This window comes from Dasypus novemcinctus, chromosome 10 (assembly GCF_030445035.2).
Source record: "Dasypus novemcinctus isolate mDasNov1 chromosome 10, mDasNov1.1.hap2, whole genome shotgun sequence".
NCBI lineage: Eukaryota > Metazoa > Chordata > Mammalia > Cingulata > Dasypodidae > Dasypus > Dasypus novemcinctus.
In genome coordinates, this window is record NC_080682.1 from 104,264,174 (window position 1) to 104,291,740 (window position 27,567).

Below are 27,567 nucleotides of genomic sequence, written 5' to 3' on the forward strand. Positions count from 1 at the left end.
GCCTCGGCCGCCCGGGAACCATGAGCCCTGCAGCCCCGGTAAGGAAGGGGTCTCGGGGGTGCCCTTCCCAAAGCGGGGCGGGGAGGAGCGATGCTGAGACCCCGGCAGCCCCTGTTCTCTGACTAGCGTCCGGTGTCTGCTCCTAGGTGAGGTCCGTGGGGCTGGGGTGGTCGGGGGCATGACACGGAAGGGGCAGGACAAGGTGGTACCGACAGCAAAGTCTTCCTTCTCCAGCCGGGTCCCCTCCGATCCATTTTCAGCTGTGCCCTGGAGCACCTTATCACCCCGCAAGTCAGATCACCTCAGCCCCACCCCCACGCCCCAGCCACTAGGTCTTAAAGTCCAAGCCTCTGCGTCTGCCCGCCAAGGCCTTCATGTTGTCCGCTTGCCACCCCCGCGGTTTTATCCCCAGCGCCTCCCATCCCTGCGCTCTGCTTTCCAAACACACGGAAATCCTGGGCATTGTTTTGGGCTTGCAGACCAGCGCTCACGCGGGTCCCTTAAGTTCCCCCGGGGAAGCCCCACCTCATCCTTCAAGCCCCCTTTCAGCCTCCTCTGAGACGCATTCCCGAATCTCATGGACAAAAGTAGTCTTTCCCCATTGCTAAGTCAAGCCCCGCGCTCTTAATTACGCGTTTACGTGTAGTGTCCCTCACCAGATTGGAAGCTGGGGGTGGAAAGGGGAAGGGACATGTCGGATGTTCCCTTGTGTACTCTCCTAGCACCCAGTGCCGTGCCTGGCACAGACCGTAGAGAAAACATGCCAAGCTGAGACTGGCCTCTCCTCGCAACTTTACTTTTTCCTAGAAAGTGAGTTCCTAGGTTCTTACAAACTTCATGATAAATTTTAATGAGTGAACAAAAGTCTTAATTAAAAAAAGATAAAACCGCAGGCGTGGCCTCTAACCATTGCTGCGGGGCAGCACCGGGCTGCAGTCCCGGAGAGGCCGAGCACTGCCCGGCTCTAGGGCTGCAGACTACAAGTCCCAGCATGCACCCGGCCAGCGAGGCTCTCCGCGCCCCGCCCCCTCCCTTGGGGGAGGGGCGGGCCCGGGGGGCGGGGCCCAGGGGCCGCGGAGGCCCCGGGTGCCAGCCGGGGAGTGGAATGCCCGGGCTCTCTAAGGTGCACAAAGCGCAGGCGCGGCGGGTTGGGTGGCGGCAGCATCACGTAGCGGTCGCAGTGGCAGCAGCATCCGCAACAGGTGTAGAGAGGTGGGTGCCTCCAGAGGGGCTGCAGAGGGAGTTTGCTCCTGGCCTTCTTTTCTGAGCTGTGTCAGGACTTGGAGAGGGGAGGGAGCAGCAGGAGAAGCTCGGGCCAGGCCAGGCCTTCCAGCCCAGGTGTGTCAGCCCTTGCTACGCAGCAACAGGTGAGAGCAGATGGGGGAGGGGCAAGTAAGGAAGTCGCCTTCAGGGACAGAGGGCACCTGGGTTCCAAACTCCGTCACATATGCGGGCACGTCACTTAACTGTCCCTCAGTTTGTCTATCTGTAAAACAGGAGTAAAGATCTCCACCTTCTAATACGGTTACAGCAGGCACAAGGTGAGGCAGTATCATTTAGGTGCAGGGGTTCCCGCGCTTGCTGCACGTTCTGTCACGCGGGGATCTTTAAAGTCTACCCACGCTTAGCTCCCTCCCCCAGACTTCTGACTTAATTGGTGGAGGGTGTGACCTGGGCATCAGGGTTTTTTAAAGCTCCCCCAGGACAGTGGTTAGAAGCCACTCCTGCTGGGTGGGAATCCTGGCTCCAGTGGATTACTCATCGAGGGGGTCTAGCAAGTCACGGGGCCTCTCCAGGCCCCAGGATGCTCGTCTGTAAAATGGAAGTAATAACAGGGCTTGTCGGGAGGCTTAAATAATATAATAGATGGAAGCACCAGGAAGGAATCTGGTATGTCCTGTTCAGTCAGCAATAGCTGTTGTTAAACTGTTTTTTCACGCACTTTAGAAATGGCTCAGGTGCAGTCCGAACGGGAGGGAGGCTTTTCTTATTGTGGGAGTCGCCCCTTTCGTTGCCAGAATTCTGGTAGTCTTTGTCGTCAGCATTTCAAAATTCCAGGGTTTCTAATACTTTAAGGACTCCTCACTCCAGCCTCACAGACACTTGTACAGGTCAGGAAACTGATTCCTGGGCTAGAGGGGCAGGGAGAAAGTCCTGGAGGTGAGGCTGGAGACCAGGCTCCCGGCACCCCCGTCACCACAGGTGCTGCCCTGCTGACCCCCCACCCCCACCCCGTCACCACAGGTGCTGCCCTGCTGACCCCCCCACCACCCCTCACCACAGGTGCTGCCCTGCTGACCCCCCACCCCGTCACCACAGGTGCTGCCCTGCTGACCCCCCCACCACCCCTCACCACAGGTGCTGCCCTGCTGACCCCCCCACCACCCCTCACCACAGGTGCTGCCCTGCTGACCCCCCCACCACCCCTCACCACAGGTGCTGCCCTGCTGACCCCCCACCCCGTCACCACAGGTGCTGCCCTGCTGACCCCCCACCCCCACCCCGTCACCACAGGTGCTGCCCTGCTGACCCCCCACCCCGTCACCACAGGTGCTGCCCTGCTGACCCCCACCCCCACCCCGTCACCACAGGTGCTGCCCTGCTGACCCCCCACCCCGTCACCACAGGTGCTGCCCTGCTGACCCCCACCCCCACCCCTCACCACAGGTGCTGCCCTGCTGACCCCCCCACCACCCCTCACCACAGGTGCTGCCCTGCTGACCCCACGGGGACAGCGCTGTCCTTCTCTGCCGGGAGGAGACGAGGCGGCCTTGCCCTTGTTTGTGTACTAGCCCTCCCTTGAACGCTTCCTCGGGGGCTCCCCGGGAGGGCGGGGCTGGGGGCTTCTCTCCAGGGAGCTGCTCGCAGGCTGCTGAAGAGGCCTCTGTCCTGCGCTCCTCTGACAGGTCCCGCCTGACTCTACCCTGGACAGTCCTTTTGAAGCAATGGCCCTCGTGAGGGGCGGCTGGCTGTGGAGACAGAGTAAGTGACCGGGTCCCAGCCCTTGTCTGTCCCGCCCATCGGCCCCCAGCGCCTGGCCCTGGGGCAGGGGTGAGGGAGGTGGCTTGTTGGGACTGCCACAGTGCACCCTTCTCCCACGAAACCAGGGCCTTTGCAGGCTCCCCTCCTTTGTCCGCGCCCTGCCCTTGGCCTGGAACGTCCCTTCCATTCCTGACTGCTTGGGAAGCTTGTCCCCTTTGCTGAGAAGCCTTCTCTGACTCTGCCGCTAGCCCCCACCCCAAGCTGGGCTAGAGGCTCCCTTCTCAGAGCTCCCACAGTGCCTCGTGAACAGCGAATCCCCCTGTGAGAGCGCTGATCTCCTATAGCATCACCGTGCTCACTGAGGTCTCCCCCGCTCGCCGCGCCACACTGGCCCCAGACTGCGAGCGCCTCCAGGGAGGCACTGGGTCTGACCTTCGGAACGCCCACAGCGCCCCAGCCCAGGGCTGGACGCACAGAAGAGCACAGAACAGCAAGAAAAGTGCCTCTGTGCAGTGCTTTGGCATCTGCACAACTCTAACGAGCTCTCTTACGTCTTTGCATTTTCCTGTTAAGATTTCCAGTTGCAAAATGTCTGAAGCTAGGGCTCAGGCTCCAGACCCCCCCTGGGACCGGAGGCACGATTTAAGGAAGAGTTATTGTAGGGGCCCCTGGGACGAGGAGCTCCCCTGCCCCCATGAGCCCTTGGCCATTCCCAGTTGGATTCAGTTCAGCAGACACTGGACACAGGTCCTGCTGGGCGCCAGGATCTGCGTGGGGAGCCACAAACCCAGAGAAATCACCAGCCGTGATTCCACTTCCATTGCCAGTGGAAGAGACGCGTTGCACAGTATCACACAAGGCAGAGACAAGGCTTACGAGGGAGCTTGTGGCAGGGAGAGCTCTTTGCCCTTGCAGAGATGGACTTGGCCTTGCATTCTCCAGAGGACACTTATTTACTGAACCTCTGCTCTCTGTCCAGGCCCGGTGGAGGCCATGGGGTGAGCAAGGCAGAAAGAGCCCTGGCCTCATTTCAGGGGGGGGAGAGGGACAAGGGGGAGGCAGTCACAGCACTGCGTGCTGCGGTGAAGGGATTCTGGGAGCACTTCCAGGCCTCCTGCCCCAGGCAGGCTCCAGGCTAAGCCCGTCTGGCGGGTGGGGAATGTCGCACAGGCTCCATCCTCCGCCGCTGGAAGCGCAACTGGTTTGCCCTGTGGCTGGACGGGACCCTGGGCTACTATCACGATGACACGGCGCAGGACGAGGAGGACCGGGTGCTCATCCACTTCAACGTCCGCGACGTGAAGATCGGCCAGGAGTGCCACGGTGAGCACAGCACCCATGGGCGGGGCCCTTCCACACAGTCTGAGGACACCTGTAATTGGAAGGCCCTTTGCAGCTTTTAGAGGGCTCCCCAGACATCGGCTCTGGGCCTCTGTCAAGTTCAGTTGGTGTGAATTAAGTCCCTTATAGGCTATGCTGAGACCTGTCCTGGGGGTGGCGGTGGTGTGGAGGGTTGCAGAGGTGAGTCAGACACAGTCTCTGTACTAGGAACTGAATAAAGATGAAATAAGGAGACTCAGAGAAGTTAGGTGACTGGCCTAGAGTCACACAGAAATCTCGAAACTCCTTGTGGCCTCAGGTCACAAGCAACAATTGGGAGATTGCACCTAGGGAAGCAGACTGAAGAGTGCAACAGAATCCCAGAGCAAGGGTATGGGATCCCAGGAGGCTGGCAACGGCAAGTCAGCGAGACCCAGGGCTGTGAGGTCTTATTCTTGCCCCCGATTTCCCGGAAGCCTCAGGCCTGGGGCCCCATGGTAACTTCACGTCCGTGTGTGTCTGCCTCCAGACGTGCAGCCTCCGGAGGGCCGGAGCCGAGATGGCCTGCTGACCGTGAACCTGCGGGAGGGCGGGCGCCTGCACCTGTGCGCCGAGACCCGGGATGACGCCTTGTGAGTGGCTCCCAGGAGAGGACGGGGTGGGACCGTGGGGGATGAGGCCAGAAGCCCCCTGCTCCTTGGGCCTTCACCAGTCAGCATGGCTGTCTCATTCCATTGAGGTGGGGCGGAGTGGGCTTGAGCGGCTCGCGGTGATTGGTAAGGGGCACGGGCAACACCTCACACACGTGATGAGCTCAGGGCTCGCTGGGGGAGGGGTGAGCACACCTGCCTCAGGTGTATGGTTCCTGGTCGCTCAGAGTCAGATGTTTAACAGCCACCGAGGTAAGCCCTGGCCTGGGGTCGGTCCCGAGGCACAGACAAGCCCAGTGCCATGCTCAAAGAGCCCTCCCCTGCACCTCCCTTCCGAGGAGATGGCTGTGATCTTGCCCTCGGGGTGGAGTGTGTTGGGGGTGGGAGACCACACCTGCCTGATGTGTCCCGGGGGGTACCCCAATGTCAGACCAGTCCACAGTGTGGGGCTGGGTGTGTCCCCCTCCGGCGCCAGCCGCTCGGGCACATTCTTTCCCTTCCCACCCTCTGGCTGAGGGTCACTTGGCCTCCGCGGTGCAGGAGTGAAAGGGATGGGGTGTGCGAGAGTGGGGGGAGCTGAGCTCCAGGCAGGCGGAGCACAGAGCCGCCTTGTCCAGCCCGGCCAGGGGCCATGGCAACCAACAAAGGCCCGATTGTCCGCTGTCCACTGGGCCTTGCTTGGGCTCTGGGGTCAGAGCTTTGGAGGATGTGTTTGTAGCTTTGGGGCGGGGAGGTGGGCTGCAGCTAGAGAGCCCATCGGGGCACGTCAGAATCTGAAGGCCCCTTAGTGACCACCTAAGCCCACCTTCCCACGATACAGGTGGGAAACTGGAACCTAAGAGGAGAAAGAGATCGTGAACTAGAATGCATTGGGAGGCTCCAGCCGAATTGCGACCTCTGTGCATGTGACTGGGGCACGGGAGGGGTCACCTCTGTCTACCCAGTGGAGTCAAGGGACTCTTCCCCTTCAAGAGGAATTGGGGCTAGGGGCTTGAATGAGGAGGAGAGCCTGAAGAGTGGGGACCACCCCCCATCCCTCAGCACTTCCCCTCATGGCCTGGTGGGGTTTGCTTTGCAGAGCATGGAAGACAGCACTGCTGGAGGCGAACTCCACCCCGGTGAGGCACCCCCCAGACCCCGCTCTCCTCCCCTTCAGCACCTGCCATGGAATCATGGGTGACTCAGACTCGGTCTCCACCTGCCAGGCGTTCTCAGTCTAGTATGGATAGATTTGGGCAGGCGCAGATGCGCTGAATCCCAGGTGGGGAAGGGTGGAGGACAGCGAGCTGGTGCTCAGAGGAGGCAAAGAGAGAAGGCTCAAGAAGACTTGCGGGAGGGGGTGGCATGTGAGGCCTGTGAAAGGGGCTGCCTTTTATTGAGCTACTGTTATGTGCCAGGAGTGGTGCAGGCCTTTTCCCAGCCACTCCTCACAGCTGTCCTATGGGGTTGGGATCATTGTTCCCACTCTGCAGAGGATAAGACTGAGGTCCACTAATCCACACACCAAATATTTACTGAGTTCCTGCTGTCAGGTGCCTGCCAGGTGCTAGGGATCAGAGGTGACCCCCAGGCCCCAGCCCAGTGGGGAGACAGATGTGAAACAGCCACTACACTGTTAATCATCCCCTAGCAATGGGGTCACACGCTGACAGGGGTGCAGTGTGCAGCTGCTGTGAGGCCCCCTGGGGACCTGACCCAGGTGGGTGTTCAGACCAGGCTTAAGCCAAGGCCTGAAGGATCAACAGAAGCTGCCAGGGCCAGAGGGGCGGGGGCAAGGGCAGGGAGCTGCTCTCCAGGCCGAGGGAACGGCACGTGCAAAGGTCCTGAGGGGGTTACAGCCTGGGCAAGTTGAGGAACAGAAGGAAGGCTGGGGAGGCTGGAGCCCTGGGAGTTACAGCACAGCGGGTGGGGAGGCTGGCTGGGCCAGGCCTGGTGCGTCACGGAAAGGCGCTGGCTTCTGCGGAGAGCGCTGGGGAGTCGCTGGAGGTTTTGCAACAGGAAGGGGCCATGACTGGGGCAGGTTTGCTTTTTGGACCAATAATGTGGCTGCTCGGTAGGGGTGGATTGTAGGTGAGAGTGGGGGCTGGAGGCCAGCTAAGAGGTCAGGAAGGTGTCCAGGGGACAGGCTGGAGGTCTACGCTAAGGCCTGGCGGACAGACGGGCTGACAAGGACAGGGCATCCTTAGGGCACAGGGTCAGCAGAGCTCAGTGACCCACGAAGGTCAGGGCCCCCGGCACGGCCTGGCCTCAGCCCTCATCTGCCCAGCTCCAGGCTCGGTGCTTGTTCCTTCTGTCTGTGGCACAGAGGAGCCCCTGCTGACCTGGAGGCCAAGTCCGTGGGAAGGAGCAGGGGGGACTGGATGCATTTAGAGCCCCCCTGCAGGCATCCATCTGCTGAGGGCCACATACTGCTCTGAGCACGCCGCATCAGTTAATGGTTTAAGCTGCCAGCAGCTCTGGCGGGGGAAGGGTAGGGTTCCGGACGATTAGTCCCATTTTACAGAAGGAGCCGCTGAGGCTCGGAGAGAGGAAGGGCCTTGTCCACAGCCTCACAGTCTCAAGTCGGTGGAAGCCGGCTTGGGAGAGTTTGAGAGGAGGACAGGTGTGTGCAGAGAGAGCTGCGCGAGCGGAGGCAGGACGGTGACGCGCATGTGCGCACGCGTGCCCATTTCTAAGCCGAGGGGCTGCCTGGTTGCAGGGTGGCACGTGGAGGGAATGAAGTGGGAGACATGCCTCTTGAGGCCAGGTCACCAAGGGCCTCGCGGCCCAGGTGAAGGGCTGTGAGCGGCAATAGGGAGCACCAAGCGTGGGGGGTCTGTGGTTGGATTGGGGAAGCATGCTCGGGCTTCCAGGTGGAGCCTGGACTGGAGGAAGCTGGGAGGGAGGCGCTGGAGCCGTGCTCAGCCGCACGGAGGACCCCGGGCTGGGCTATAGGACAGGTCATCATCATGAGCGCCTCTTACTGTGGGCACATCGGACCCCCCAGGGGGGGCGGCAGGAGCGAGCGGAGGGCTGACCGTGCCGCACCCCGTGGCTCTATGAAGCTGTCTGCTCCCCTCTGGCACCCACCAGCCTGCTGTTCCGCTTCCCTCGCCTCTCTGCTCCCACCCTCTGCTCTTCCCCCTGCTGCACCCACACCCCTCTCGCCCCAGGGCTTAGCAGGCGTGTGTTTGTGGCTCTGTGTCTTTGGACCCCCGCTTCGCCTTGCCCCTCCACATCCTGTGGGCGTACACCCCTCTCCCAGCAGTGCCAGGAGGAGTCCCTAACCCCAGCTGGGCCAGGACAGCTTAAGGGGCGAGGCTGGGAGGGGGGTGCAGGGGGCGGGGCGGAGGACAGATCAGCTCCCCTGTCCTCCTCCGAGACTGTGAGCCTCAGGGGCCTCCAAGAGACGAAGGAGGCCCAAGTCCAGAGAGAGACTCCGGGGCCCTCTTCTCCGCACGTGGCAAAGTGCCCGCCCCTCTCTGGGCTTCCCAGGGTGGGGGGGCTGAGGAGGAAGAGGACCCCTTCCCCCACCCCCACTGGCCAGGGGTGCTGGGAGAGTCTGCGGAGAGCGCCCAGCCCCTGGGCGGTGAGGGCCTCTGACGCGTCCCTCCTTCCCCCTTCTCGGGTGTCTGTGGCTTGAGCAGGCCCCAGCTGGAGCCCTTGTCCCTCCCAGGAGCCGCCGGGTTTGCCCCAAGGTCAGGTGTGTGACCTGCTCGTGGAGCCCCTGTAAGGTTGAGAGGCGGATCTGGGTAAGTGCTGGCTCAGCCCTCCCTGCCTCCGCACCGGCCACTGAGACTCTAGAACAAGGCCTGGCCGCGTCCCTTCCCTGCTCACAAACATTCCATGGCTCCCCACCACCCGTGAGACGCCCACCACAGCCTGTCCTCATGAGCTGGTTTGGGCCAGCCTCTCCTGCCTCCTGCCGCCTCCCCGCTCCGTGCTCCAACCACTCTGCTGTACCCTCTGCTCCCTGCCTCGCCACACCTTGCCCCTCTTCTCAGCCTTGGAACCAGCGCTGTTACTCACCTGACAACCTGCTGCTCATCTTTTCACACCCACCTAAAAGGCTGCCTCCTCTTCAAGTGAGGTCTTCCCGAACCTCCAGGCAGTGCCACGCCCCCCACACAGTCTGTGGCACTATTGCTCATTCGCTCTGCCTGGTTTCCCTTCATTCCAGGAACTTTCTCCCAAGGCCAGGCCCAGGTCTGATTCAGGTCTGCCCCGTAGAGGTTGGCACGGGGCCTGGCATGCAGCAGGTGCTCAGTGAGTGCTTCTGATAGGAACAGCCTATTCTGACCCTCCTCATTCCTTGCAGCGAGGGCCAGCACACGTGGGTCTCAGGAATAGTCACTGAATGAGAGAATGAGAGAAGGAAGGAACAAAGGATGAAAAATCCGTTACAGCATTACTACAGCATCTTATAATCTAGTCCATATTTGTCTGTCGCTTCCCCCAATGTCTCCAGAGAGCAGGCCTTGGGAATGAGTCCTCTGTCTCCAGGGCTCGGCCTGACGTGAGGTGGGAGGCAGTGGGGGCTCGATTTAGAGTCGCTGTGGTCCCACAGTCAGCGGTGAGCTGCTTCTCCAGCACGTGGTTCTAGTGTGCCTTTGCATAGAGACTTTAAAAGCCTATAGGGGGAGCCAGTGTGGCTCCAGCAGTTGAGCACCTGCTTCCCACATGGGAGGTCCTGGTGCCTCCTAAAAACCAAACACACAACAACAGCAAACAAACGAAAACACCAACGTAGGGGAGTCAGTGTGGCTCAGAGGTCTCAGGTTCAATCCATGGCCTTGGTACCTCAAAAAACAAAACAAAGCATACACACGTGTTTAGAGCCTACCTCTCTGGATGCCCTATTTTCATGGGTCTAGGGTGGGGCCTAGGAAGTCTAGTTTAAAGTGTTGTCTTCTGGTTATTCTGAGGTGCAGAGCCATTGACTTCAGAAGTGTTTGGACCACCCATTTGCAGAGCTGTGGCCCTGTTGGGTTTCACGGTGCCTTAGTGTGGGCAGGGAGGAAACTGAAATTCAGAGGTTATGAAACTTGGCCAGGGTCGCTCAATCCATCAGTGGTAGCTCTGGGACTCTGAGCCCGGCATTCTGACCCACCCCCCACCCTGAAACTAGGATACCAGTGGGGAATGCCTAAATATAGGGTTCTGAGACAAGGGAGTCTTTCGCATGTGAGTCCCTAATTTGCTGACACAGTCCCCACCCACAGAAGGGCCCGGGCCTCTGAGATCAAGTCTTGTGGTTCTGTGCCTGAGGTCCCCGGGGCTTGCCTGTTGCCAGGTGACCTACCTGCTTTTGCCTCGGGGCCTCTCGAGCCTGAGGGTAGAAATAAGTCTCCCAGAGGCACATGAGGTGGTGTTTTCCACCCTCTCCAGGGCCTGGCAAGGAGGGAGGTGTCTGCTCTTTCTGGACCTCAGCTTTTCAACCTGTACCGTTAGGGCTCTGAGTTCTTAGATCTCTCTGGCCCCTTCTGAGCATGGGGCCCCAATCCTGGGCACCTCTACTGGAAAGCCCTCTTGGATTGCTCTTGGGGAGGGAGCACAGTGGGGTGAGTTACTTGAGTTGAGGACCCACGCACTGCTTGTCTGAGCCTCCTGCATTGCCCCGGAACTGTTGTTCTCTCTAGCTTGAAACTGAACTCAGAGTTGGGCAACCTTGGTTCCAGGCCTGGCCCTGTGTTTCATTTGCTTGAGATAAATTCAATAAACATGAATTAGGTACCTGTCATCTTCCAGGCTCTGGCCCAATCAGGCCTAAATAGACCTAGTCCTTGCCCTTGGGGGTCCAAGTCTGATGGGAGAGACATATTCACAAGAACACACAGAGTGATGATACGGGGCAAGATGCTATGATGGAGGGAAGTTCAAGGGCTGTGGGGCCCCAGATGGGACCCCAGTGGAACCTGAGGTTCAGGGGAGAGTGTGGTACTTGAGTTGAGTCTGAAAGACAAGTTAGGTAGTTGAATGAAAAAAAGATGAGAAGGGCATCCGATCAAAGGAAAACGGATGAGCAAAGGCATGGAGAGGAAATCAAATGGTGTATTTGGAGAAGTCCCCTTTAAGGCCAAACTTTTTGAAAGAGATGTCATTACTTCTTGATTGGGTTCCTCACCTCCCCCCAGCCACTGCTGTAAAAAATTGATTTTTCAAGTCTACACACAATTTTCAAGTTGCCAAAACCAAGGGCTTTTTCTCTTGGCTTTGGCCAAGAGGATGGACAGACAAGCACTTGGAAAGTAAAATCATGAGACCTGGAGGCTGATTTGATAGGGAGGGCGAGTGTTAGAACACAAGGGTGCCAACCTGATTTCTTGGTTTGGGTGCATGGGGGTCACATTTACCGAGAAAAGCATTTATGGAAGGAGGAACATGGAGAGATGATACAATTACTTTGAGATAAGTGGAGTTTGAGATACCTGGACTTCTAAGGGGAGTTGGACATTTTAGGTGTGAAATCCACTTAAAGAGAGAGAGTGTAGAAGCGGGCTTGGATTGGGAGCTTCCATTTAATTCCATTCATATTGATTGATTCCTGCTATATAGACAAAATGAATTAGAATTCTTCTCCATAAGGAGCTCACATTTTAGGTGTGGACAGGATAAGCCAGAAGAAAGGATAGGAACAAGAAGTACAAGCCAAGTCCTTAGAGAACACAGAAGACAGGTTCTTTCTGAGACCAGAAGGGCATCCTGGAGTGGGCAACTTTTGAGCTAGGCTTTGAATCACTTACCAAAATCTGAGTGAGGAGGGCAGGGAGTGCATTCCAGACCATTCTCCTCTGTGCCTCTGTCCCCTCTGCTGTGGTTAAATGGAAATACCTCCCAGAACCTGGTACATGACAGGTGCTCAATAATCAGTTATTTTCTGTTCCTTCCCTTCCTTTCTTTCCTCCCTTTCCAACATGGCCTCCTCCTCCCTGTAACTGGGACAGTAGAGAAATCCATTGGGTTCTCCTAGTGGAACCATTGGAAAGCTGCTAGCAAATATTAGCCTCTGTGAAGGGGAATTGGAAGCCATGGAGACTTTTTGAGCAGCGGAGCGCTGAGTCGGGGGCAGGAGAAGGGGCGAAAGTGGGAGCTGGAGGTAGGGGCTCAAGGGCTAGGGGCAGGGCCTACCAACTCTGTGGGGAGTCGGGGCCTTTCTCCAGGACATTGCTGGCTCCTGGGGGCCCTTTTCTAAACTTGGGGCAGCGGCTCCGTGAGGTCCAGAAGGTCCTGAGCCAGGGGTGGGGGTAAGAGACCAAGGCCCGGCCAGGGAAGTCCGCAGGCAGCTCACCTGGCCGGGCTCCCCAGGTGCGTGTCTACAGCCCGTACCAGGACTACTACGAGGTGGTGCCGCCCAACGCGCACGAGGCCACCTACGTCCGCAGCTACTACGGGCCCCCCTACGCAGGTGAGCCCCCGGCACGTCCAGCTCCCCACCTCGCGGGGGTCCTCGGCCCCTCCTATGGCCCATCGACCAGGTCCTGGTCCCTCCACGGCCCCACCTCATTCGTGCTCATCTTTCCCAGCGGGTCCCTTCGCAAGCCCCTCCCCACTCCGAGACCCCGCCGCACTCCCCGAGCAGCCTCCTTCCCCGTTGCAGAGGTGACTCCGCCCTCCAGGCCTGCCCTCCGGCTCCCGGCGGCCGGGAGTGCCCGTTCCTTAGCTAGTAGCGACCCCTGGTGGCGAAGGCGAGCAGCCGGCGGTCGGGGACGCCCATCCTCCCGCGCGGGTTGGGGGTGCTTAGAGATCCCGGGGGTTCCTCGCCGCTCCGGCCCAGCCCAGCACATCCTTAGCGGATCCTAGGCCCGCAAGCCGTAGGATGGAGCCCTTCCCGTGTCAGGGCCTCCCTCAGTTTCCCCAGCTGGGAAGCATCACCTCTCCCACCCCACCCCGGGTTGGGCTGGAGTTGCGCAGGGGAGGAGGGACAGAGGTCACCCTGACGTGCCCGGGGGTTTTCTCCGCAGGCCCTGGCGTGACGCACGTGGTAGTGCGGGAGGATCCTTACTACAGCGCGGGCGCGCCGCTGGCCATGGGCATGCTCGCGGGGGCCGCCACAGGCGCCGCGCTTGGCTCGCTGATGTGGTCACCCTGCTGGTTCTGAGCCCTGCGACTGGAGCGCTGGACCCTGCCCTGCCTCCGGGTAGACCGCTAGACCCGTCTTCCCACTGGATCCCACCCTCCACCCCCCACGGCGACCCACAAACCAAGCCCTGTCCAAGCCTTTTCTCGCCATGAGCCCCTTCCTCTCATTCCCTACACCCACCCAGAAGTTTGAACCTTTGCCCATAATGGAAGACGCTATTATCCCAAGCACAAACAATTTCAAAATCCTCACATCGACTGCTCTACACCCCAGAAACCCCTTAGAGATATATGGCTGTATTTCCCCCAAACACACGAGCACACAGCAAACAATTCATTTGGCTTCAGGTTCCCCAGGCGCTGGAGGTGCGCTCGTCAGCCCCTCTCCTCTGGGAGCTGGGGGCCTGGTGAGGAAACAGGAGGAAACAAACACTTGACAAGGCTGAGTTGTAATTCCCTTTCCCAGGGATGCATGACAGCAGGGCGCAGAGGCTGGTAGGCTGGAAGTAGAATTGTTGGCAATGATGCAGACCCACAGACATCCTGGCATGTCCAAAGAATTAAAGGAGAGTTCAGTAGGGCAGGGGTGGAGATGGGGGGGCAGATCACAGTGGGCCACCAGGCTAAGGAGCTTACTGGGAAAGGGGTAGAGAGGATGTGAGCTTTTTGATGGGGAGTGCATCTGCAACATATTGCCTATTTTATTATTAATACTGACACATACCCAAGCCACTCCCTCTGTTTAGCCCCACCCCTCTCCCCACTACCAGCTCTTGGGCGCCTCATGTTCCTTCAGTGCTCAGAAAGCATCAGTTCCCCAAGGCAGGTGGGGCAGCAATTCAGCTGAACCTGAAGGACCTGGGAGGGGAGCAGATGCTTGGGACCTTTAGCCCTAGGAAGTTGTCTCCATCAGGAAATGTCTTTCTGGGCCCCAGGAGTCCTCTGTCTAAAGCTGTGGCTGTCTCCGTCTTAGATCTTATCTCTTCCTTCCCCCTGGGAAACGTGGAAGCTTCCCTTCAGGAGAGATGGCAGTGTTCACCTCTGGGCCCGAATCCACCTTTGCCCCAGCTTGGGTGGCCCCATGTGTGCCACCCTGCCAAGTGGCCCAGTAGTCCCTCCGTTTGATCCCCTTCTAGTCCCCTCCCTCATCACTAATAGAAATGCTAACATCCCTGCCCAGTAGCCAGAGTAGCTTGCTCAAATACCCCTAAATGGGATCTTCACTGGCTCTGCTGCAGAGACTAATAAAGGTATGGTTGGCTCTAGCCCTGGCTCTGGCTCGGTTTGTTCTAGGAAGCCCTGTCCTCTAGGTCTTCCTGGACGTCTCCATGACCCAGTGCCTACAGTGCCTTCTCTGGTATATTGAGAGGAGTGTGGGTTCTGAGGTCAGGTAGACCAGGTGACAGCACGTAGCTGAGCAAGGTAAGTCATGTAACCTTTCGGGATCTTGGTTTTTCCAACCCATAAGGTAGCAAGTTAAAGTTGGCCCTCCCTGAGGGCTTGAGAGGAGAAGCTATGTTGGGGTCTAGGTCATCTGAGCTGATAGAGGATCCAGGCTATGCCCTGCCTGCTTTTTGAGTCCTGTGATATTGGTGTCTTTTCCAGTAGGTTTCCATATTTCTAGAGTTGATTCAACGAGTTGATCTCACCAAGACCAGATGGCCAAGGAAGGAAGCATCAGGATCTTTAATCAGACCAGTTGAGGCTGCAAGTGACAGAAACCCTCTGCTGAAATTTATTTACGCCAGATAAGGGAAAACATTGGGCCACATAATTGCGAAGTCCAGGAACTGCTTGGCCAGGGGCTCAAACAGTGTCACCTAGAATTTTCGGTTTCCATCTCTCCAGCCACTGGACTGGCTCACTGGGCGGCTCTAGGCTAACACCTTCCAAACTCAAATCCAGCCGAGAGTTTCTCTCTTCCAAAAGCCCAGATTGAGTCCTGTGGCCATCCCTGAATCTCACTATTTGGGAAAAGGATGGTCCAAAGCAAGAATTAGATCAAGGACAGGGGTGGTGGCCCAAAGGAAATTCAGAGCATTGTTTGTAGAAGTAGGATAAATAGATGAAAGCTGGGTGGCAAAAACTGTAGGTGACCACCTCAACAATATTCCCAGAGACACCAATTTAGAGGGAAGACATATAACAACCATCAGTGATTCAGTGAGGTAACAAGTGCCTGGTGCAGCACTCCAAGGAGGACATATCAGACTTTAAACTTGGGGAAGGCTTTGAAACAGCAAGTGGAAATTTAGGCTGAGCCTTGAAAGATGAGTAGGGGTATGATAAGCAATTCTGAACAACATTGAAAACACATTGACTTAACATAGACCACTACACCTAATAAAATTGCAGAATATACATTTTTATTCAAGTACACATGGAATGATGATTAGGATGGATCATATTCTGGGCCATGAAACAAGTTTCAATAAATTTCAAAAGATTGAAATCTTCCAGAGTGTTCTCAGGTCAATTAAAAATTAAATTAGAAATCACTGAAAAGAAAATATCTAGAAAATCTTCAACTAATTGAAAATTAAGTGTCTAAACAATCCATGGGTAAAAAAAAGAAAGCACAAGGGATATTAGAAAATATTTTGAATGATAATAAACCATATTAAAATTTGTGAGACACAGGTAAAGCAGAGCTTAGAGGAAGTTTATAGTTTTAAATGTTTATATTAGAAAAGAAGAAAGGCTTAAAAGCAATGATCTAAGTTTCCATTTGAAGAAGCCAGAAAAAGAAAAGCAAATTAAATCCAAACTAAATACAAGTTGGGAAATAAAAAAGCAGAATTTAACAAAATAGAAAACAGTTAAACAATAGAAAAAATTCATAGAGCTAAAGGTTGGTTCTTTGAAAAGATTAATAAAATTGACAAGTTCCTAAGAGGACTAATCAATAAAAAGTGAGCAAAACCATAAATAAATACCAGAGATGAAAAAGGGATATTACTACAGACACTACACATATCAAAAGGATAAGGAAGGGGGAATAGATGTGGCTCTTAAGCCACAGCTGAGCAGCTGTCCCCCACAGGGGAGTTCCTAGGTTCAGTTCCCTTTGCCTCCTAAAGAAGACAAATGACAAGCAGACAATGAACAGACAATGAGCAAAAACAAACGAGCAGGGAGCAGATGTGACTCAAGCAGTTGAGTGCCTGCTTCCCACATGGGAAGTCCCAGGTTTGGTTCCTAGTGCCTCCGAAAGAAAAAACAGACACTGAGCAGACAATGAGTAAAACAATAAATAAATGAATAACCAGCAGAAGGAGCAAAAACAAAACAAAACAAAAACAAAAACAATGAGCAGAAAACAAGCACAAACAATGAGCAAACAGACAAGGGTGCCATCTCAGGGGGGCGGGGGTAGGAAGGATAAGGGAATATCAAGAATAACTTTTTGCAAATAAACCTGACAATTTAGATGAAATGAACAAATCCCTGAAAACACAATTTCCACACACTGACACAAGATGAAATAGAAAATCTACATAGCCCTATATCTAAAAAAGAAATTTTATTACTTAATTAAAAATCCCCACAAGAAAGACTCCAGGCCCAGCTGGTTTCACTGCTGAATTCTAGTGAAACATTTAAGGAAGGAATAATACAATTTTATATAAAATCTGTCAGAAAATAGAGAAAGGAATATTTCCTAACTTATTTTATGATACCAAAATCTAGCAAAGGCACTATAAGGAAAGAAAATTATATATCAATATCATAACCATAAACATAAAAATCTTACACACAATATTAGCAAATTAATTCCAGCAATGTATAAAAAGATAAATCATCTGACCAAATAGGGGTTATCTCACAAATGAAATTTTTTTAAAATGGCCCAATCAATGTAATATACCATATTAACACAGTAAAGGAGAAAAACCATATGGTCATCTAAATAGATGCAAAAAATGCATTTGAAAAATGTTCAACACTTATTCACTAAGAAAAAAAAAGACTCAGCAAAATAGATATAGAAAGGAGCATCCTCAATCTGATAAAGGGCATCTATAAATATATTTTTTTTAAAAAACAACATAGTTAAGAGAATGAAGGGATAAGCCACAAGTATAGGAGAAAATATTTGCAAAATGCATATCTGATAAGGGGCTTATATACAAAATATGCAAAGAGCTCTTAAAACTCGGTTATAAGAAAACAACCCACACAAAAAACAGACAATTCTGAAAAGCCACCTCACCAGAGAAGATATGCACATAGGAAACAATCACATGAAAAGTTGCTCAACATCCATTTGTCATTAGGGAGTTCCAAATTAAAACAATAAGGAGAAAATGTGCCTCAAGCAGTTGCATGCCCACCTCCCATATGGGAGGTCCTGAGTTTGGTTCCCAGTGTCTCCTAGAGAAGACAAAGAAACAATAAGCAGAGAGAGAACAAAAATAACTAGCAAGACAATAAGCAGACAAAAATAAGGAGGGAGCAGATATGGCTCAAGCAGTTGAGTGCCCGCCTCCCACACGGGAGATCCTGGTTCAGTTCCCGGTACCTCCTAAAGAACAAACAGACAAGGAGCAGATGAAAGCAAACAATGAGCAAACAGACAAGGGAGCCATCTTGGGGTGGGGGTGGGGCAGAGAACAAGGAGGAATGTTTTGTGAGATATGAATATGATTATGCAGCTTTTTTCTCTTTTTAATTTTCTTCATTAGTAAGGAGACCTTAACTACATCATTTAACTAATCTGTGTTTGTCTGTGCATCCTTTTTTTAAAAAAAAATTATTTTATTTCTTCCCTACCCCCTTGCTGCTTGTGCTCGCTGTCCGCTCTCTGCTTCCATTCACCGTGCACGCTCTGTGTCTGCTTGTCTTCTCATCTTCTCTTTAGGAGGCACCGGGAACCAATCACGGGAACTTGGATGTGGGGAGAGGCACTCAATCGCTTGAGCCTCCTCAGCTTCCTGGTTCACTGTGTCTCGCCTTGTCCCTCCTCTGCATCTCTTTGGTTGCATCCAGGTCTCTGTGTGGGCCAGGTCTCCATGAAGGCCAGCTCATTGCGGGCCCTGTCCCTGTCACCAGGAGGCCCCAGAAATCAAGCCCAGGACCTCCCATATAGTAGACAGGGGCCCAGTCTCTTGAGCCGTATCTGCTTCCCACGCACATTCTTCTGTGTCTGTCTTCTCTTCTCATCTTCACTGGGAACCGATCCTGGGCCTTCCAACATGGGAGACAGGCACTTAATTGCTTGGGCCACCTCAGCTCCCTGGTTTGTTGTGTCTCTCATTGTCTTTTACCTCTGTGTCTCTTAGCTCTCTGTGTGAGTCACCTTGCTGCATGGGCCAGCTTACCTTCACCAGGAGGCCACAGGAATCGAACATGGGACCTCTCATATGGTAGATGGGAGCCCAGTCGCTTGAGCCACATCCACTTCCCTGTGTCCCTTTCTGAACACTAGAGGAACAACTGAGGTTGTTGTTGGGATTAGATGAGATAAAGGTGCCTGGACAGAACTTATTAGGAATAATGTTTCCATAACTTGTCGAGCTGCCTTTTTATTTTTTAAGATTTTATTTATTCATTTCTACTCACCCCCTCGTTGTTTGCATTTGCTGTGTCTGTTCGTTGTGTGCTCTTCTTCGTTTTAGGAGGCAACAGGAATCGAGCCCAGGACCTCTCATGTGGGAGGGAGGTGACCAATTGCTTGAGCTGCCTCTGCTCCCTTTGTTGTATCTCTAATTATGTTTTCCTCTGTGTCTCCTGCTGTGTTATCTTCTTGCATCAGCTCACTGCGCCAGTCCTTCGTGTCAGCTCACTGTACCAGCCCATAGCGTCAGCTCACCTTCTTGTTCGTCTGGGAACCAAACCTCAGACCTCCCATGTGGTAGGTGAGAGCTCACTTGCCCCACATCCACTTCCCTGAGCTGCCTTTTGTCTTTTATTTTATTTTTAAATTTTGGAATAAAGTTTGAAAAAAAAACAATGAGGAAAATCAACACCAGAGATATCCCTATAAATCTGTACACAAGACCTGTCATTGCTAGTGGGAATACAAAATGGTATAGCTAAGTTGAAAGACAGTTTGACAGTTTCTTACAAAGCTAAACATTGTCTTTACCTATATTAATCTAATTGAGTTGAAAACCTATGTCCAAAAAAACCTTTACATGAATGTTTATAGCAGCTTTATTCATAATTGCCCAAAATTGGAAGTAACCTTTAACCAATAACTGGATAAACGAACTAGTGATGAAAACATATGAGATATGGAGTAACTTTTGAAATAGTCAGGCCTCACAATGAAGAGGATAATTCAGAGTCATTTGCTGTAGAGCAGCCACCAGCCTCACACCCAGCAACGCAGACTGTACGGGCGGCTCCTTCAGCACCAGTGCTTGAACTTGATTCTTCTCCTCCACCTCACGGTAGGATTACTCTGCAAGTAACTACAACTTCAGACATAGAAGTTTACAATGATTTTTATCCTGTTCCACCTCCTTGCAGTGCTGTTATCCCTCTTCCTACCTACAACGAAGCTGAGAAGGCTAAAAAGCACTGCGACGGCAGCTGCAGCAGTGCAGCCATCTCAGAGAATTCAGAAGGAAGACTGTCCCCCAAGAGATGGCTTTAATGGTGCAGACTAGCTCAGAGGGGGTAATGATGGCTATTTCATGCTGGCATTTTGCATGGCATTTATTTTCTAGTGGCTTGGATTTTGTTTATCCTTCTCTGTGACCAATACCACAGCTGGAAGGTATGGCGCTATCTGTGGATTTGGCCTTTCATTGATCAAATGGATCCTTATTGTCAGGTTTTCTGATTACTTTACTGGATAGTTCAATGGGCAGTATTGGCTTTGTGGATATTCCCTGTACTTGGCCTTCTCTCTTTCTTCAGAGGATTTGTTAATAATCTAAAAGTCAGAAAATAAGACTGAAAGTAAACAAGACATTTCTTCTTCTTAGAGACCGCATCAACTAGCCATTCCTTTCCTATACCAGTGTGAAATTTCCAGATGATCTGTAAGCCTGCAACTTTATAGAAGACTCCTAATAATACAAGACAAATTAGTGAAGAAAAGATACAACTTCAAAATTGGATGGCCGAGGCCCGGCCACAAGCGCCGTGGGGAGCCGACTCAGCACGGTGACACAACAACAACAAAAAGGAGACAAGCGAAAACAGAAGAGTGCGCAGCAAAGGGGCCCAGAGAGCAGACAGCAAGCAAGCTGCAAGGGGGGAGGATAAATAAAAATAAATGTAGACACACAGAAGAACGCACAGTGAATGGACACGGAGAGCAGACAGCAAGCAAGCCGCAAGGTGGGGGGATGAAAAAAAAATTGGATGGCAGAAAAGTTTTTGACAAAGCTACAGATTTGCTGATGAAAGATTGTGCTTGCCATTCTCTTTATGCATTTTCTTAAGCTTGGATTTCTTTGAATGAGTGCATGAGTGAATGTGACAAAGAGTGAACAAACATTTATGAGGTACCTAATACATTCTAAGCATTATGCTAGACACTTCTAAGTGTTAAAACATTTTACATAATTCCAGTGACATTTTCTATATGCAAATAGTTCATACCACTTTAAATTGTTTCCAGTATGAAGCATGTTAAAAATCTGTAATTATATATTTCATTTAAATTAAGAAAAGTTTATATTTTAAACAATGTGTAGGTATATAAGACTAACATAATTGTAGTTAACTAAAATCTCTTGGGAAATGTCAAAGAAATACTTGATTTCTGAAGCAATTTTGACTGAAGCATTTACGTAAGAAATAAAAACATTCTTATTTTGCTGTATCACTCTAGGTTTTTTTATTTTTTGGGAGATACCAGGTATTGAACCTGGGACCTTGTATATAGAAAGCAGGCACTCAATCACTGAGCTACACCTGCTCCACTCTATCACTCTAATTACATAATTATAAATGGTTTTATTTTAAAAATTGAATGGCAGGCTAGTTTATGCTTGAAAGTCATTTCCATCATTTGAATATTTAAATTTCATTTTTGCATACTTACATATGTGCCCGTTTAAAAGATTTGCATATACTTGAAAGAAACCATAAAGTTGGTTGCAGTAATGTCCCATCACATTTGTTTAATCAGTGTTTGATATAATTGAAGTCTTCTTTTTCTTTTTCTTTTTTTTTAATTTCTCTCCCCTTCCCACCTGCCCCCCATTGTCTGCTCTCTGTGTCCATTCGCTGTGTGTTCTTCTGTGTCTGCTAGCATTATCCGGATGCACTGAGAAACTTGGGAAACTGAGTCTCTTTTTTTGTTTTTGCTGTGTCGTCTTGCTGCGTCAGCTCTCCGTGTGTGCAGTGCCACTCCTGGGCCAGCTGCACTTTTTTCATGCGGGACAGCTCTCCTTGCAGGGTGCACTCCTTGTGCGTGGGGCTCCCCTACGCGGGGACACCCCTGCATGACATGGCCCTCCTTGTGCGCCACAGCACTGCACATGGGCCAGCTTACAACATGCGTCAGGAGGCCCTGGGTTTGAACACTGGGTCCTCGATACGGTAGATGGATGCTCTATCAGTTGAGCCACGTCTGCTTCCCTAATTGAGTAGTCTTCTAGCATGTGAGTGCCACTGACTTTTGACCTGACATTTAGCATAATAAAAATGAAATTATTACCATGTCAAATGCTTTATTTAGTGTCTGGCTCTTAGACTCATCTAGTAGCTGCACATAAAACATCCTTTGTTTTATATAAAGTTTATTGAAATCTGCAGTGCTGATAAAGGTTTTGTCAGATTTCTGACCATGTTATTTACATTTTTCAGTAAAACCCTTTCTGTAAGTAAAAAAATTACTTTCTGCATTGTTTTCTTAGAATTGTATCTAGATTTCTTTTCATTATTTTTTAAAATTTATTGATATATATCACTCATACATAAACATACATAAACAATAAGTGTATAATAGTTGTAAACTTACAAAACAAACATATATAACTTCAAACAAACATATGTAACATCTCACCCTACCACCAATAACCTGCATCGTTTTTAAACCTTTTTAACTAATGATTAAAGAGCACTGTCAAAATATTACTACTAAACAAAGTTTTTCCCCCTAACCAATCCTATTATCTTTTTCTCATTTATATATCTTTTCATTAATTAAAAAAAAGATTTATTTTATTTATTCATTTCTTCCCACCTCCTCGTTGTTTTGCACTTGTGTCTGTTCATCTTCCGAGTTTCTTGGGAGGCACTGGGAACCGAACCCATGGCCTCCAATGCGGGAGGAAGGCACCTAATTACTTGAACCACCTCCACTCCTTGCTTTGTTGTGTCTCTCATTATATTTCCCTCTGAGTGTCTCTTGTTGCTTCATCTTATTGCGTCAGCTTGCCATGCCTGCCTGTCTTGTCAGCTCCCTGTCTTGCTCGTCTTCTTTCAGGAGGCACCGGGAATCTCCACTCGCTGCTTTTGTTGTGGGTCTTGTTATGTTTTTCTCCTTGTGTCTCTTGTTGCATCATCTTGCATCAGCGTGGTGCACCTGCCTGTCGTGCCAGCTTGCCGTCTTCTCCAGGAGGCACCAGCAACTGAACCAGGGACCTCCCATGTGGTAGGTGTGAACTCAATTGCTTGAGCAACATCCACTTCTCTAATTAATTTTAAATTAAGTGAACTCAATATACATAGAAAATTTGGGTGTTAAAGATATAGATTATTTCAGGACAAATTTTAAGAAAATGTGTGTGTATTAAATATCCTTTATAAGAAAATCTTATTTTTTAAAAGGGATATATCAGTTTTAGGAATTCCTAAATGAGAAGCTTCATTTTAACACTGCCCATCTTAGAGATTCTTATAGGAAGAGGCTGTATTAGATATTTATTTAAAACAGTTTTGGAAATTAGTTTTCTGGATAAGTTACTCTTATTCGCATTTGTCTTTTAAAAAGGCAATAAAAGTATCTTTCAATATCATTGTAATAATTTTTCTATAGATATTTTAGTTGTTAAGCTTAGCAAATAAAAATTTGTATTAATAGCTTCTTGTTTTATGATCGTTAAGAATAACTTGTAAAAATTATATCCTGAATTGAGAGATACAAAATACCCATTTTCCCATTTGTATATAGGACCTTTGAAGATGTTGTTATAAGTCTGGACTTGTTTATGAATGGGATCTTGGAAGGTCCTACTTAAACAAAGTCAAACTGATTCAGGGTGACCTTAATCCACATGACTGGAGTCATTACAAGCAAAGAAAACTGGACACAGAAGTAGAATCCAGAAGTCAGAAGAAGCCAGAGTCAACAGTAAAGAGAAGAGCAGAATAAAGAGAGAGATCACCTTCTCAGAGGATTGTGGGAATCCTACAGACTCTGGGAGAAAGCAAGCCCGCCATTGCCTTGATGTTGGACTTGTAGCCTCAAAAACTGAGAGACAATATTATTGATTTCTGTTGTAAAGTTAAAAAAAATCTGTTTCAGGGTACAGAAATAAATGTGTTTGTTGATATGGGGTGTGTGTGTCTTAGTGTGCTGAGAGAGTATGTAGGAAGGAAGGGAGAGTGATTAAAAATGGTTACCACAGTAACCATTTTCATAACTGGAATCTACTTTACATTCATAAGCTACTACATTTTGCATCTTGCAAATCATTTTGTATCTCACATGCATTATCTTTGCTTTTTGATTTTGAATGCCAACATGAAAAATGATGGGAATGACATCTTTTAAACTTAGAAATCATTTAATACAGCTATATAGAACATAACGGATTGCTTGTTCATTATTAGACACTGACTACTAAAAAGTATATCCAGGGAAGTGGTTGTGGCTCAAATGATAGAGTGTCTGCCTACCATATGGAGGGTCCACGGTTCGATACCCAGGGCCTCCTGACCCATGTGGTGAGCTGACCCATGCACAGTGCTGCCACGTGCAAGGAGTGCCTTGCCACGCAAGGGTGTCCCCCATGTAGGGATGCCCCACATGTCAGGAGTGCGCCCTGCAAGGAGAGCTGCCCTGTGCAAAAAAGTGCAGCCCGCACAGGAATGGCGCCGCACACACAGAGAGCTGATGCAGCAAGATGATGCAACAACAACAACAAAAGCAACAGTTTCCTGATACCACATGACAAGAATGCAAGCCGTCACAGAAGAACACACAGCGAATGGACAGAGAGCAGACAACAGGGGTAAGGGGAGAGAAATAAATAAAAATAAATCTTAAAAAAAACAATTCTGGCATTGATATTCATGTATACTAGAAATGAATGATTAAGTAAATGGCTGGTGGATGATAGGAGCCAGATTTCTCACTGTTGGAGTGGGAATTTTAGATAAGTAAGGGGAAGAAGAAATAATTAGAGTTGGAAGCATCAGTATGAACTCATATTGACCTTAAGAGGGAAACAGATGGCTACATAGAGAAATACTTATAGATATGTGTATATACACGTTAGTACACATACATGTATTTCCTTACTCTATCAGCTGAGAGGACCTAAAAGAAACAACGACCCAGTAACAAAGAGCACACTTAGCACCCACACCTTGATTTCTAATAACATGCTCCTATGAAGGAACCAGGGCTCTCTGGAGAAATGACTGATTCTATATCTGGGTGAGGAAATACACAGATGAGTCTGGAACATTCTGTAGAGCCAAAAAGGAAGGAAGTGCTAAGAAAACAAAACAAAACAAAAACCTACATGGATGGGAGCATGTCCAAGAGGCACAAGAGCCAAACTGAAAGAGCTCCCAATGGTCAAAGCTGAAACAATTAGATCAACAAAATAAAGTAGTATTGGGTTATAACCCAAAACACAAAATAAATTTCCATGAATGCATCCTGATATATGTTATTGAAAAAGATAAATGGGGAGAAGAGATGTCCCCACTCCTTAAGTGTGGGCTGCCCACAGTGACTTCCTTCCAAAGAATATAGTATGGAAAGGAGGACAAAGAGTAACTTTATAGTGGAAAAACCTCACAAACTCTACCTCAGCCAGATGATCAAGATCAGCATAAACAGGGGTAAGTCATGTTGATTGCAGGTATCCTTTATGTGAGGTAATGAAAATCGAACTTTTCCCCCGAAACCTATAATCTTAGTTTAATCATGAGAAAAACATCAGATTCCAATAGAAAGGAATCTACAAAATACTTAACCAGTTCTACTCAAAACTGTCAAGGCCATAAAAAACAAGACTGAGAAACTGTCGCAGGCAAGAGAAGCCTAAAGAGAAGTGAAAACTGTGTGGAGTGTGGTATCCTGGAACAGGAAAAAGGACATTAGGTAAAAACTAAGGAAATCTAAATCAAGTATGGACTTTAGGTCATAGTAATATCAATACTGGTTCATTGATTGTTAACAAATGTAGCACACTAAAGTTAAGGAGTTAATAGTAGGGAAACTGGTTTCAGGGTATATGGGAACCTGATGCTATCTTCTCAAATTTTCTCTAAACCTTAAAACAGTTTTAAAAAAAAAAGTCAGGGATGTGGATGTGGCTCAAGCAATTGGGCTCCCATCTACCATATAGGAGGTCCAGGGTTCAATGCCCAGGGCCTCCTGGTGAATGCAAGCTGGCCTGTGTGGCAGACTAGCCCATGGGAGTGCTGCCCTGTGTAGGAGTGCTGGCCCACACAGAGACCTGACACAGCAAGATGACACAACAAAAAAGAGATACAGAGGAGAGACAATAAGAGACACAGCAGATCAGGGAGCTGAGATGGTACAAGAGAAGGACTGCATCTCTCCCACTCCAGAAGGTCCCAGGATCCGTTCCCAGAGCTGCCTAATGAGAATACATGCAGACACAGAAGAACACACGGCGAATGGACACAGAGAGCAGACAACGGGTGGGGGACAAATAAATAAATAAATCTTTTTTTAAAAGTTTTAAAAAATGGAACAAAAGAAAAACAGGGTTACCATATGACCCAGAAATTCCACTCCTAAGCAGATATCCAAGAGAAATAAAAACATATATCCAGACTCCGTGCCACTTTTTTGCACCTGAGAAGATGGCAGAGCAGGCATCCTGGCTGGTGCTGTTTGTATTTCTGGGTAACATTTGTCTATCACCCTTTGCAGAAAGTTTTCAGAAAACGTATAACTGATCAAAATAGTTCAGATAATTGGAAGATGGAGAGTGCTGCAATATCACATGTGAGACAGGAAACACTCCTGTTATCGAGGGCAAAACTGCATGAAGAAGCATGGTATTTTTGAGTTATGTTGCCCAGCAGGTTACCAGAGAAGATTTTGCCACATTTGATTATATACTATGTATAGATGAAAATAATCTGAGATATTTTAAAATTTATTTTGTTTTGTTTTGAGGTACTGAGGGCCAGGATTGAGCATGGGTCTCATATGTGGAAAGCCAGTGCTCAACCACTGGGCCTCATCGGCTCCCCTGAGTTGGTTTTTTTCATTTGTTTTGCTTGTTTGCTCTTGTTTATTCAGGAGGCACTGGGAACTGAACCCGGGTCCTCCCATGTGGGAGGTGGGCACTCAATAGCTTGAGTCACTTCCTCTCCCCTGAGAGATTTGAATAACAAAGGTAATCAAGTTAAAAACTGCAAAGCTAAAATTGAACTACTTAGAAGCTTTAATCCACAAAAACAACTTATTATTGAAGATCCCTATTATGGGAATGACTCTGCCTTTGAGACTGTGTACCAGCAGTGTGTTAGGTGCTGCAAAGCATTTTTGGAGAAGTCACAGTAAAGCTCCTTCATTGCTGAAGGCCAACTATGATTAACATCTCTACAATGATGTTCTAGATTTCTCAATCAATCAGTGTTAAAGTAATGTTTCATAACTGTTTTTTTTTTTTCAGTTGACTTACTATTTCTCATCTTAAATAATTGTAATGGAAATCAGTGTTGTGTTTGGAAGAAGGATTAATAAAAATCTTTGATTCAGACAGTATTGGGTACACTAAATGTTTTAAAATAAGTTGGACCTCTTATCTTGTGCCAATTACAAAAGTAGTGGAACAAATAGAAGAACCACAAAACATAATGTTTTGTGTGTGTTTTATTAAATAACACAGTAATTTCTTTTCAGTGTTTAACCTTGAGGTACTAATCCAGTGACAGCTAGTACTCTAATATGCTTAATTATGATCTTAATAAATAATGAAATAAAACATCACTTTAAGGCCCTATATCTGAGCCCATTGACTTCTAAATAATCTACCTCTTCAGTAAGTTGATAATGGATAACTTGATGGACAGATGATCTTTATTCACCTATATGATCTCTCTTTACCTCAAGGCATTTTATTGAATTACATATCCCTCATCATAGAAGTTCACAGTCTTGACTGGAAGTAATTCACACACAACTATAGTGCATATTTGTATATTAAAAGGATAGGAAAGAGGGGAGGCAGTGTAGCTCAGTGGTTGAGCACTGATTTCCCACATATGAAGTCCTGGGTTTAATCTCTGGTCCCGGGACCTCTAAAAAAAAAAAAAGGATAGGAAAGAGAGAATGATTTATAGATTTAATCTTTAGCATCTTTGGTTATTCTTAATTTTTGTGTTTATTTAGTCTACTTCATAAGAAAGTCAGCTGTTTTGCTCCCATTTGGGC

General features: G+C 49.7%; 1 protein-coding gene and 1 pseudogene across 4 annotated transcripts; both read left to right on the top strand.

Annotated features, from left to right (window-relative positions):
* The first annotated feature begins 1,052 nt into the window (after positions 1-1,052).
* On the top strand, positions 1,053-14,275 carry PLEKHB1 (pleckstrin homology domain containing B1). Of its 4 annotated transcripts, none has more exons than XM_023587513.2 (8): positions 1,053-1,212; positions 2,907-2,982; positions 4,153-4,305; positions 4,832-4,934; positions 6,031-6,070; positions 8,579-8,683; positions 12,237-12,336; positions 12,893-14,275. In XM_023587513.2, the coding sequence occupies exons 2-8, from the start codon at positions 2,946-2,948 to the stop codon at positions 13,027-13,029; spliced, it is 675 nt and encodes a 224-aa protein (XP_023443281.1). In that variant the 5' UTR covers positions 1,053-1,212; positions 2,907-2,945; the 3' UTR covers positions 13,030-14,275. The 4 variants fall into 4 exon arrangements, with proteins under 4 accessions (XP_023443281.1, XP_012378894.1, XP_012378895.1 ...); XM_012523442.4 differs by having other exon boundaries at positions 1,181-1,367; XM_012523440.3 differs by lacking the exon at positions 8,579-8,683.
* A 4,964-nt stretch (positions 14,276-19,239) lies between these two features.
* LOC101440083 (NEDD4 family-interacting protein 2 pseudogene) lies at positions 19,240-19,911 on the top strand (annotated as a pseudogene).
* The last annotated feature ends 7,656 nt before the right edge of the window (positions 19,912-27,567 follow it).

What these genes read in the sequence shown, in the direction of transcription:
- PLEKHB1 (XM_023587513.2), top strand. Translation starts at nt 2,946, where the DNA reads ATGGCCCTCGTGAGGGGCGGCTGGCTGTGGAGACAGA. An exon ending in GATCGGCCAGGAGTGCCACG is followed by an intron (nt 4,306 to 4,831) that starts GTGAGCACAGCA and finishes GTCTGCCTCCAG; the next exon opens with ACGTGCAGCCTCCGGAGGGC. An exon ending in AGGTTGAGAGGCGGATCTGG is followed by an intron (nt 8,684 to 12,236) that starts GTAAGTGCTGGC and finishes CGGGCTCCCCAG; the next exon opens with GTGCGTGTCTACAGCCCGTA.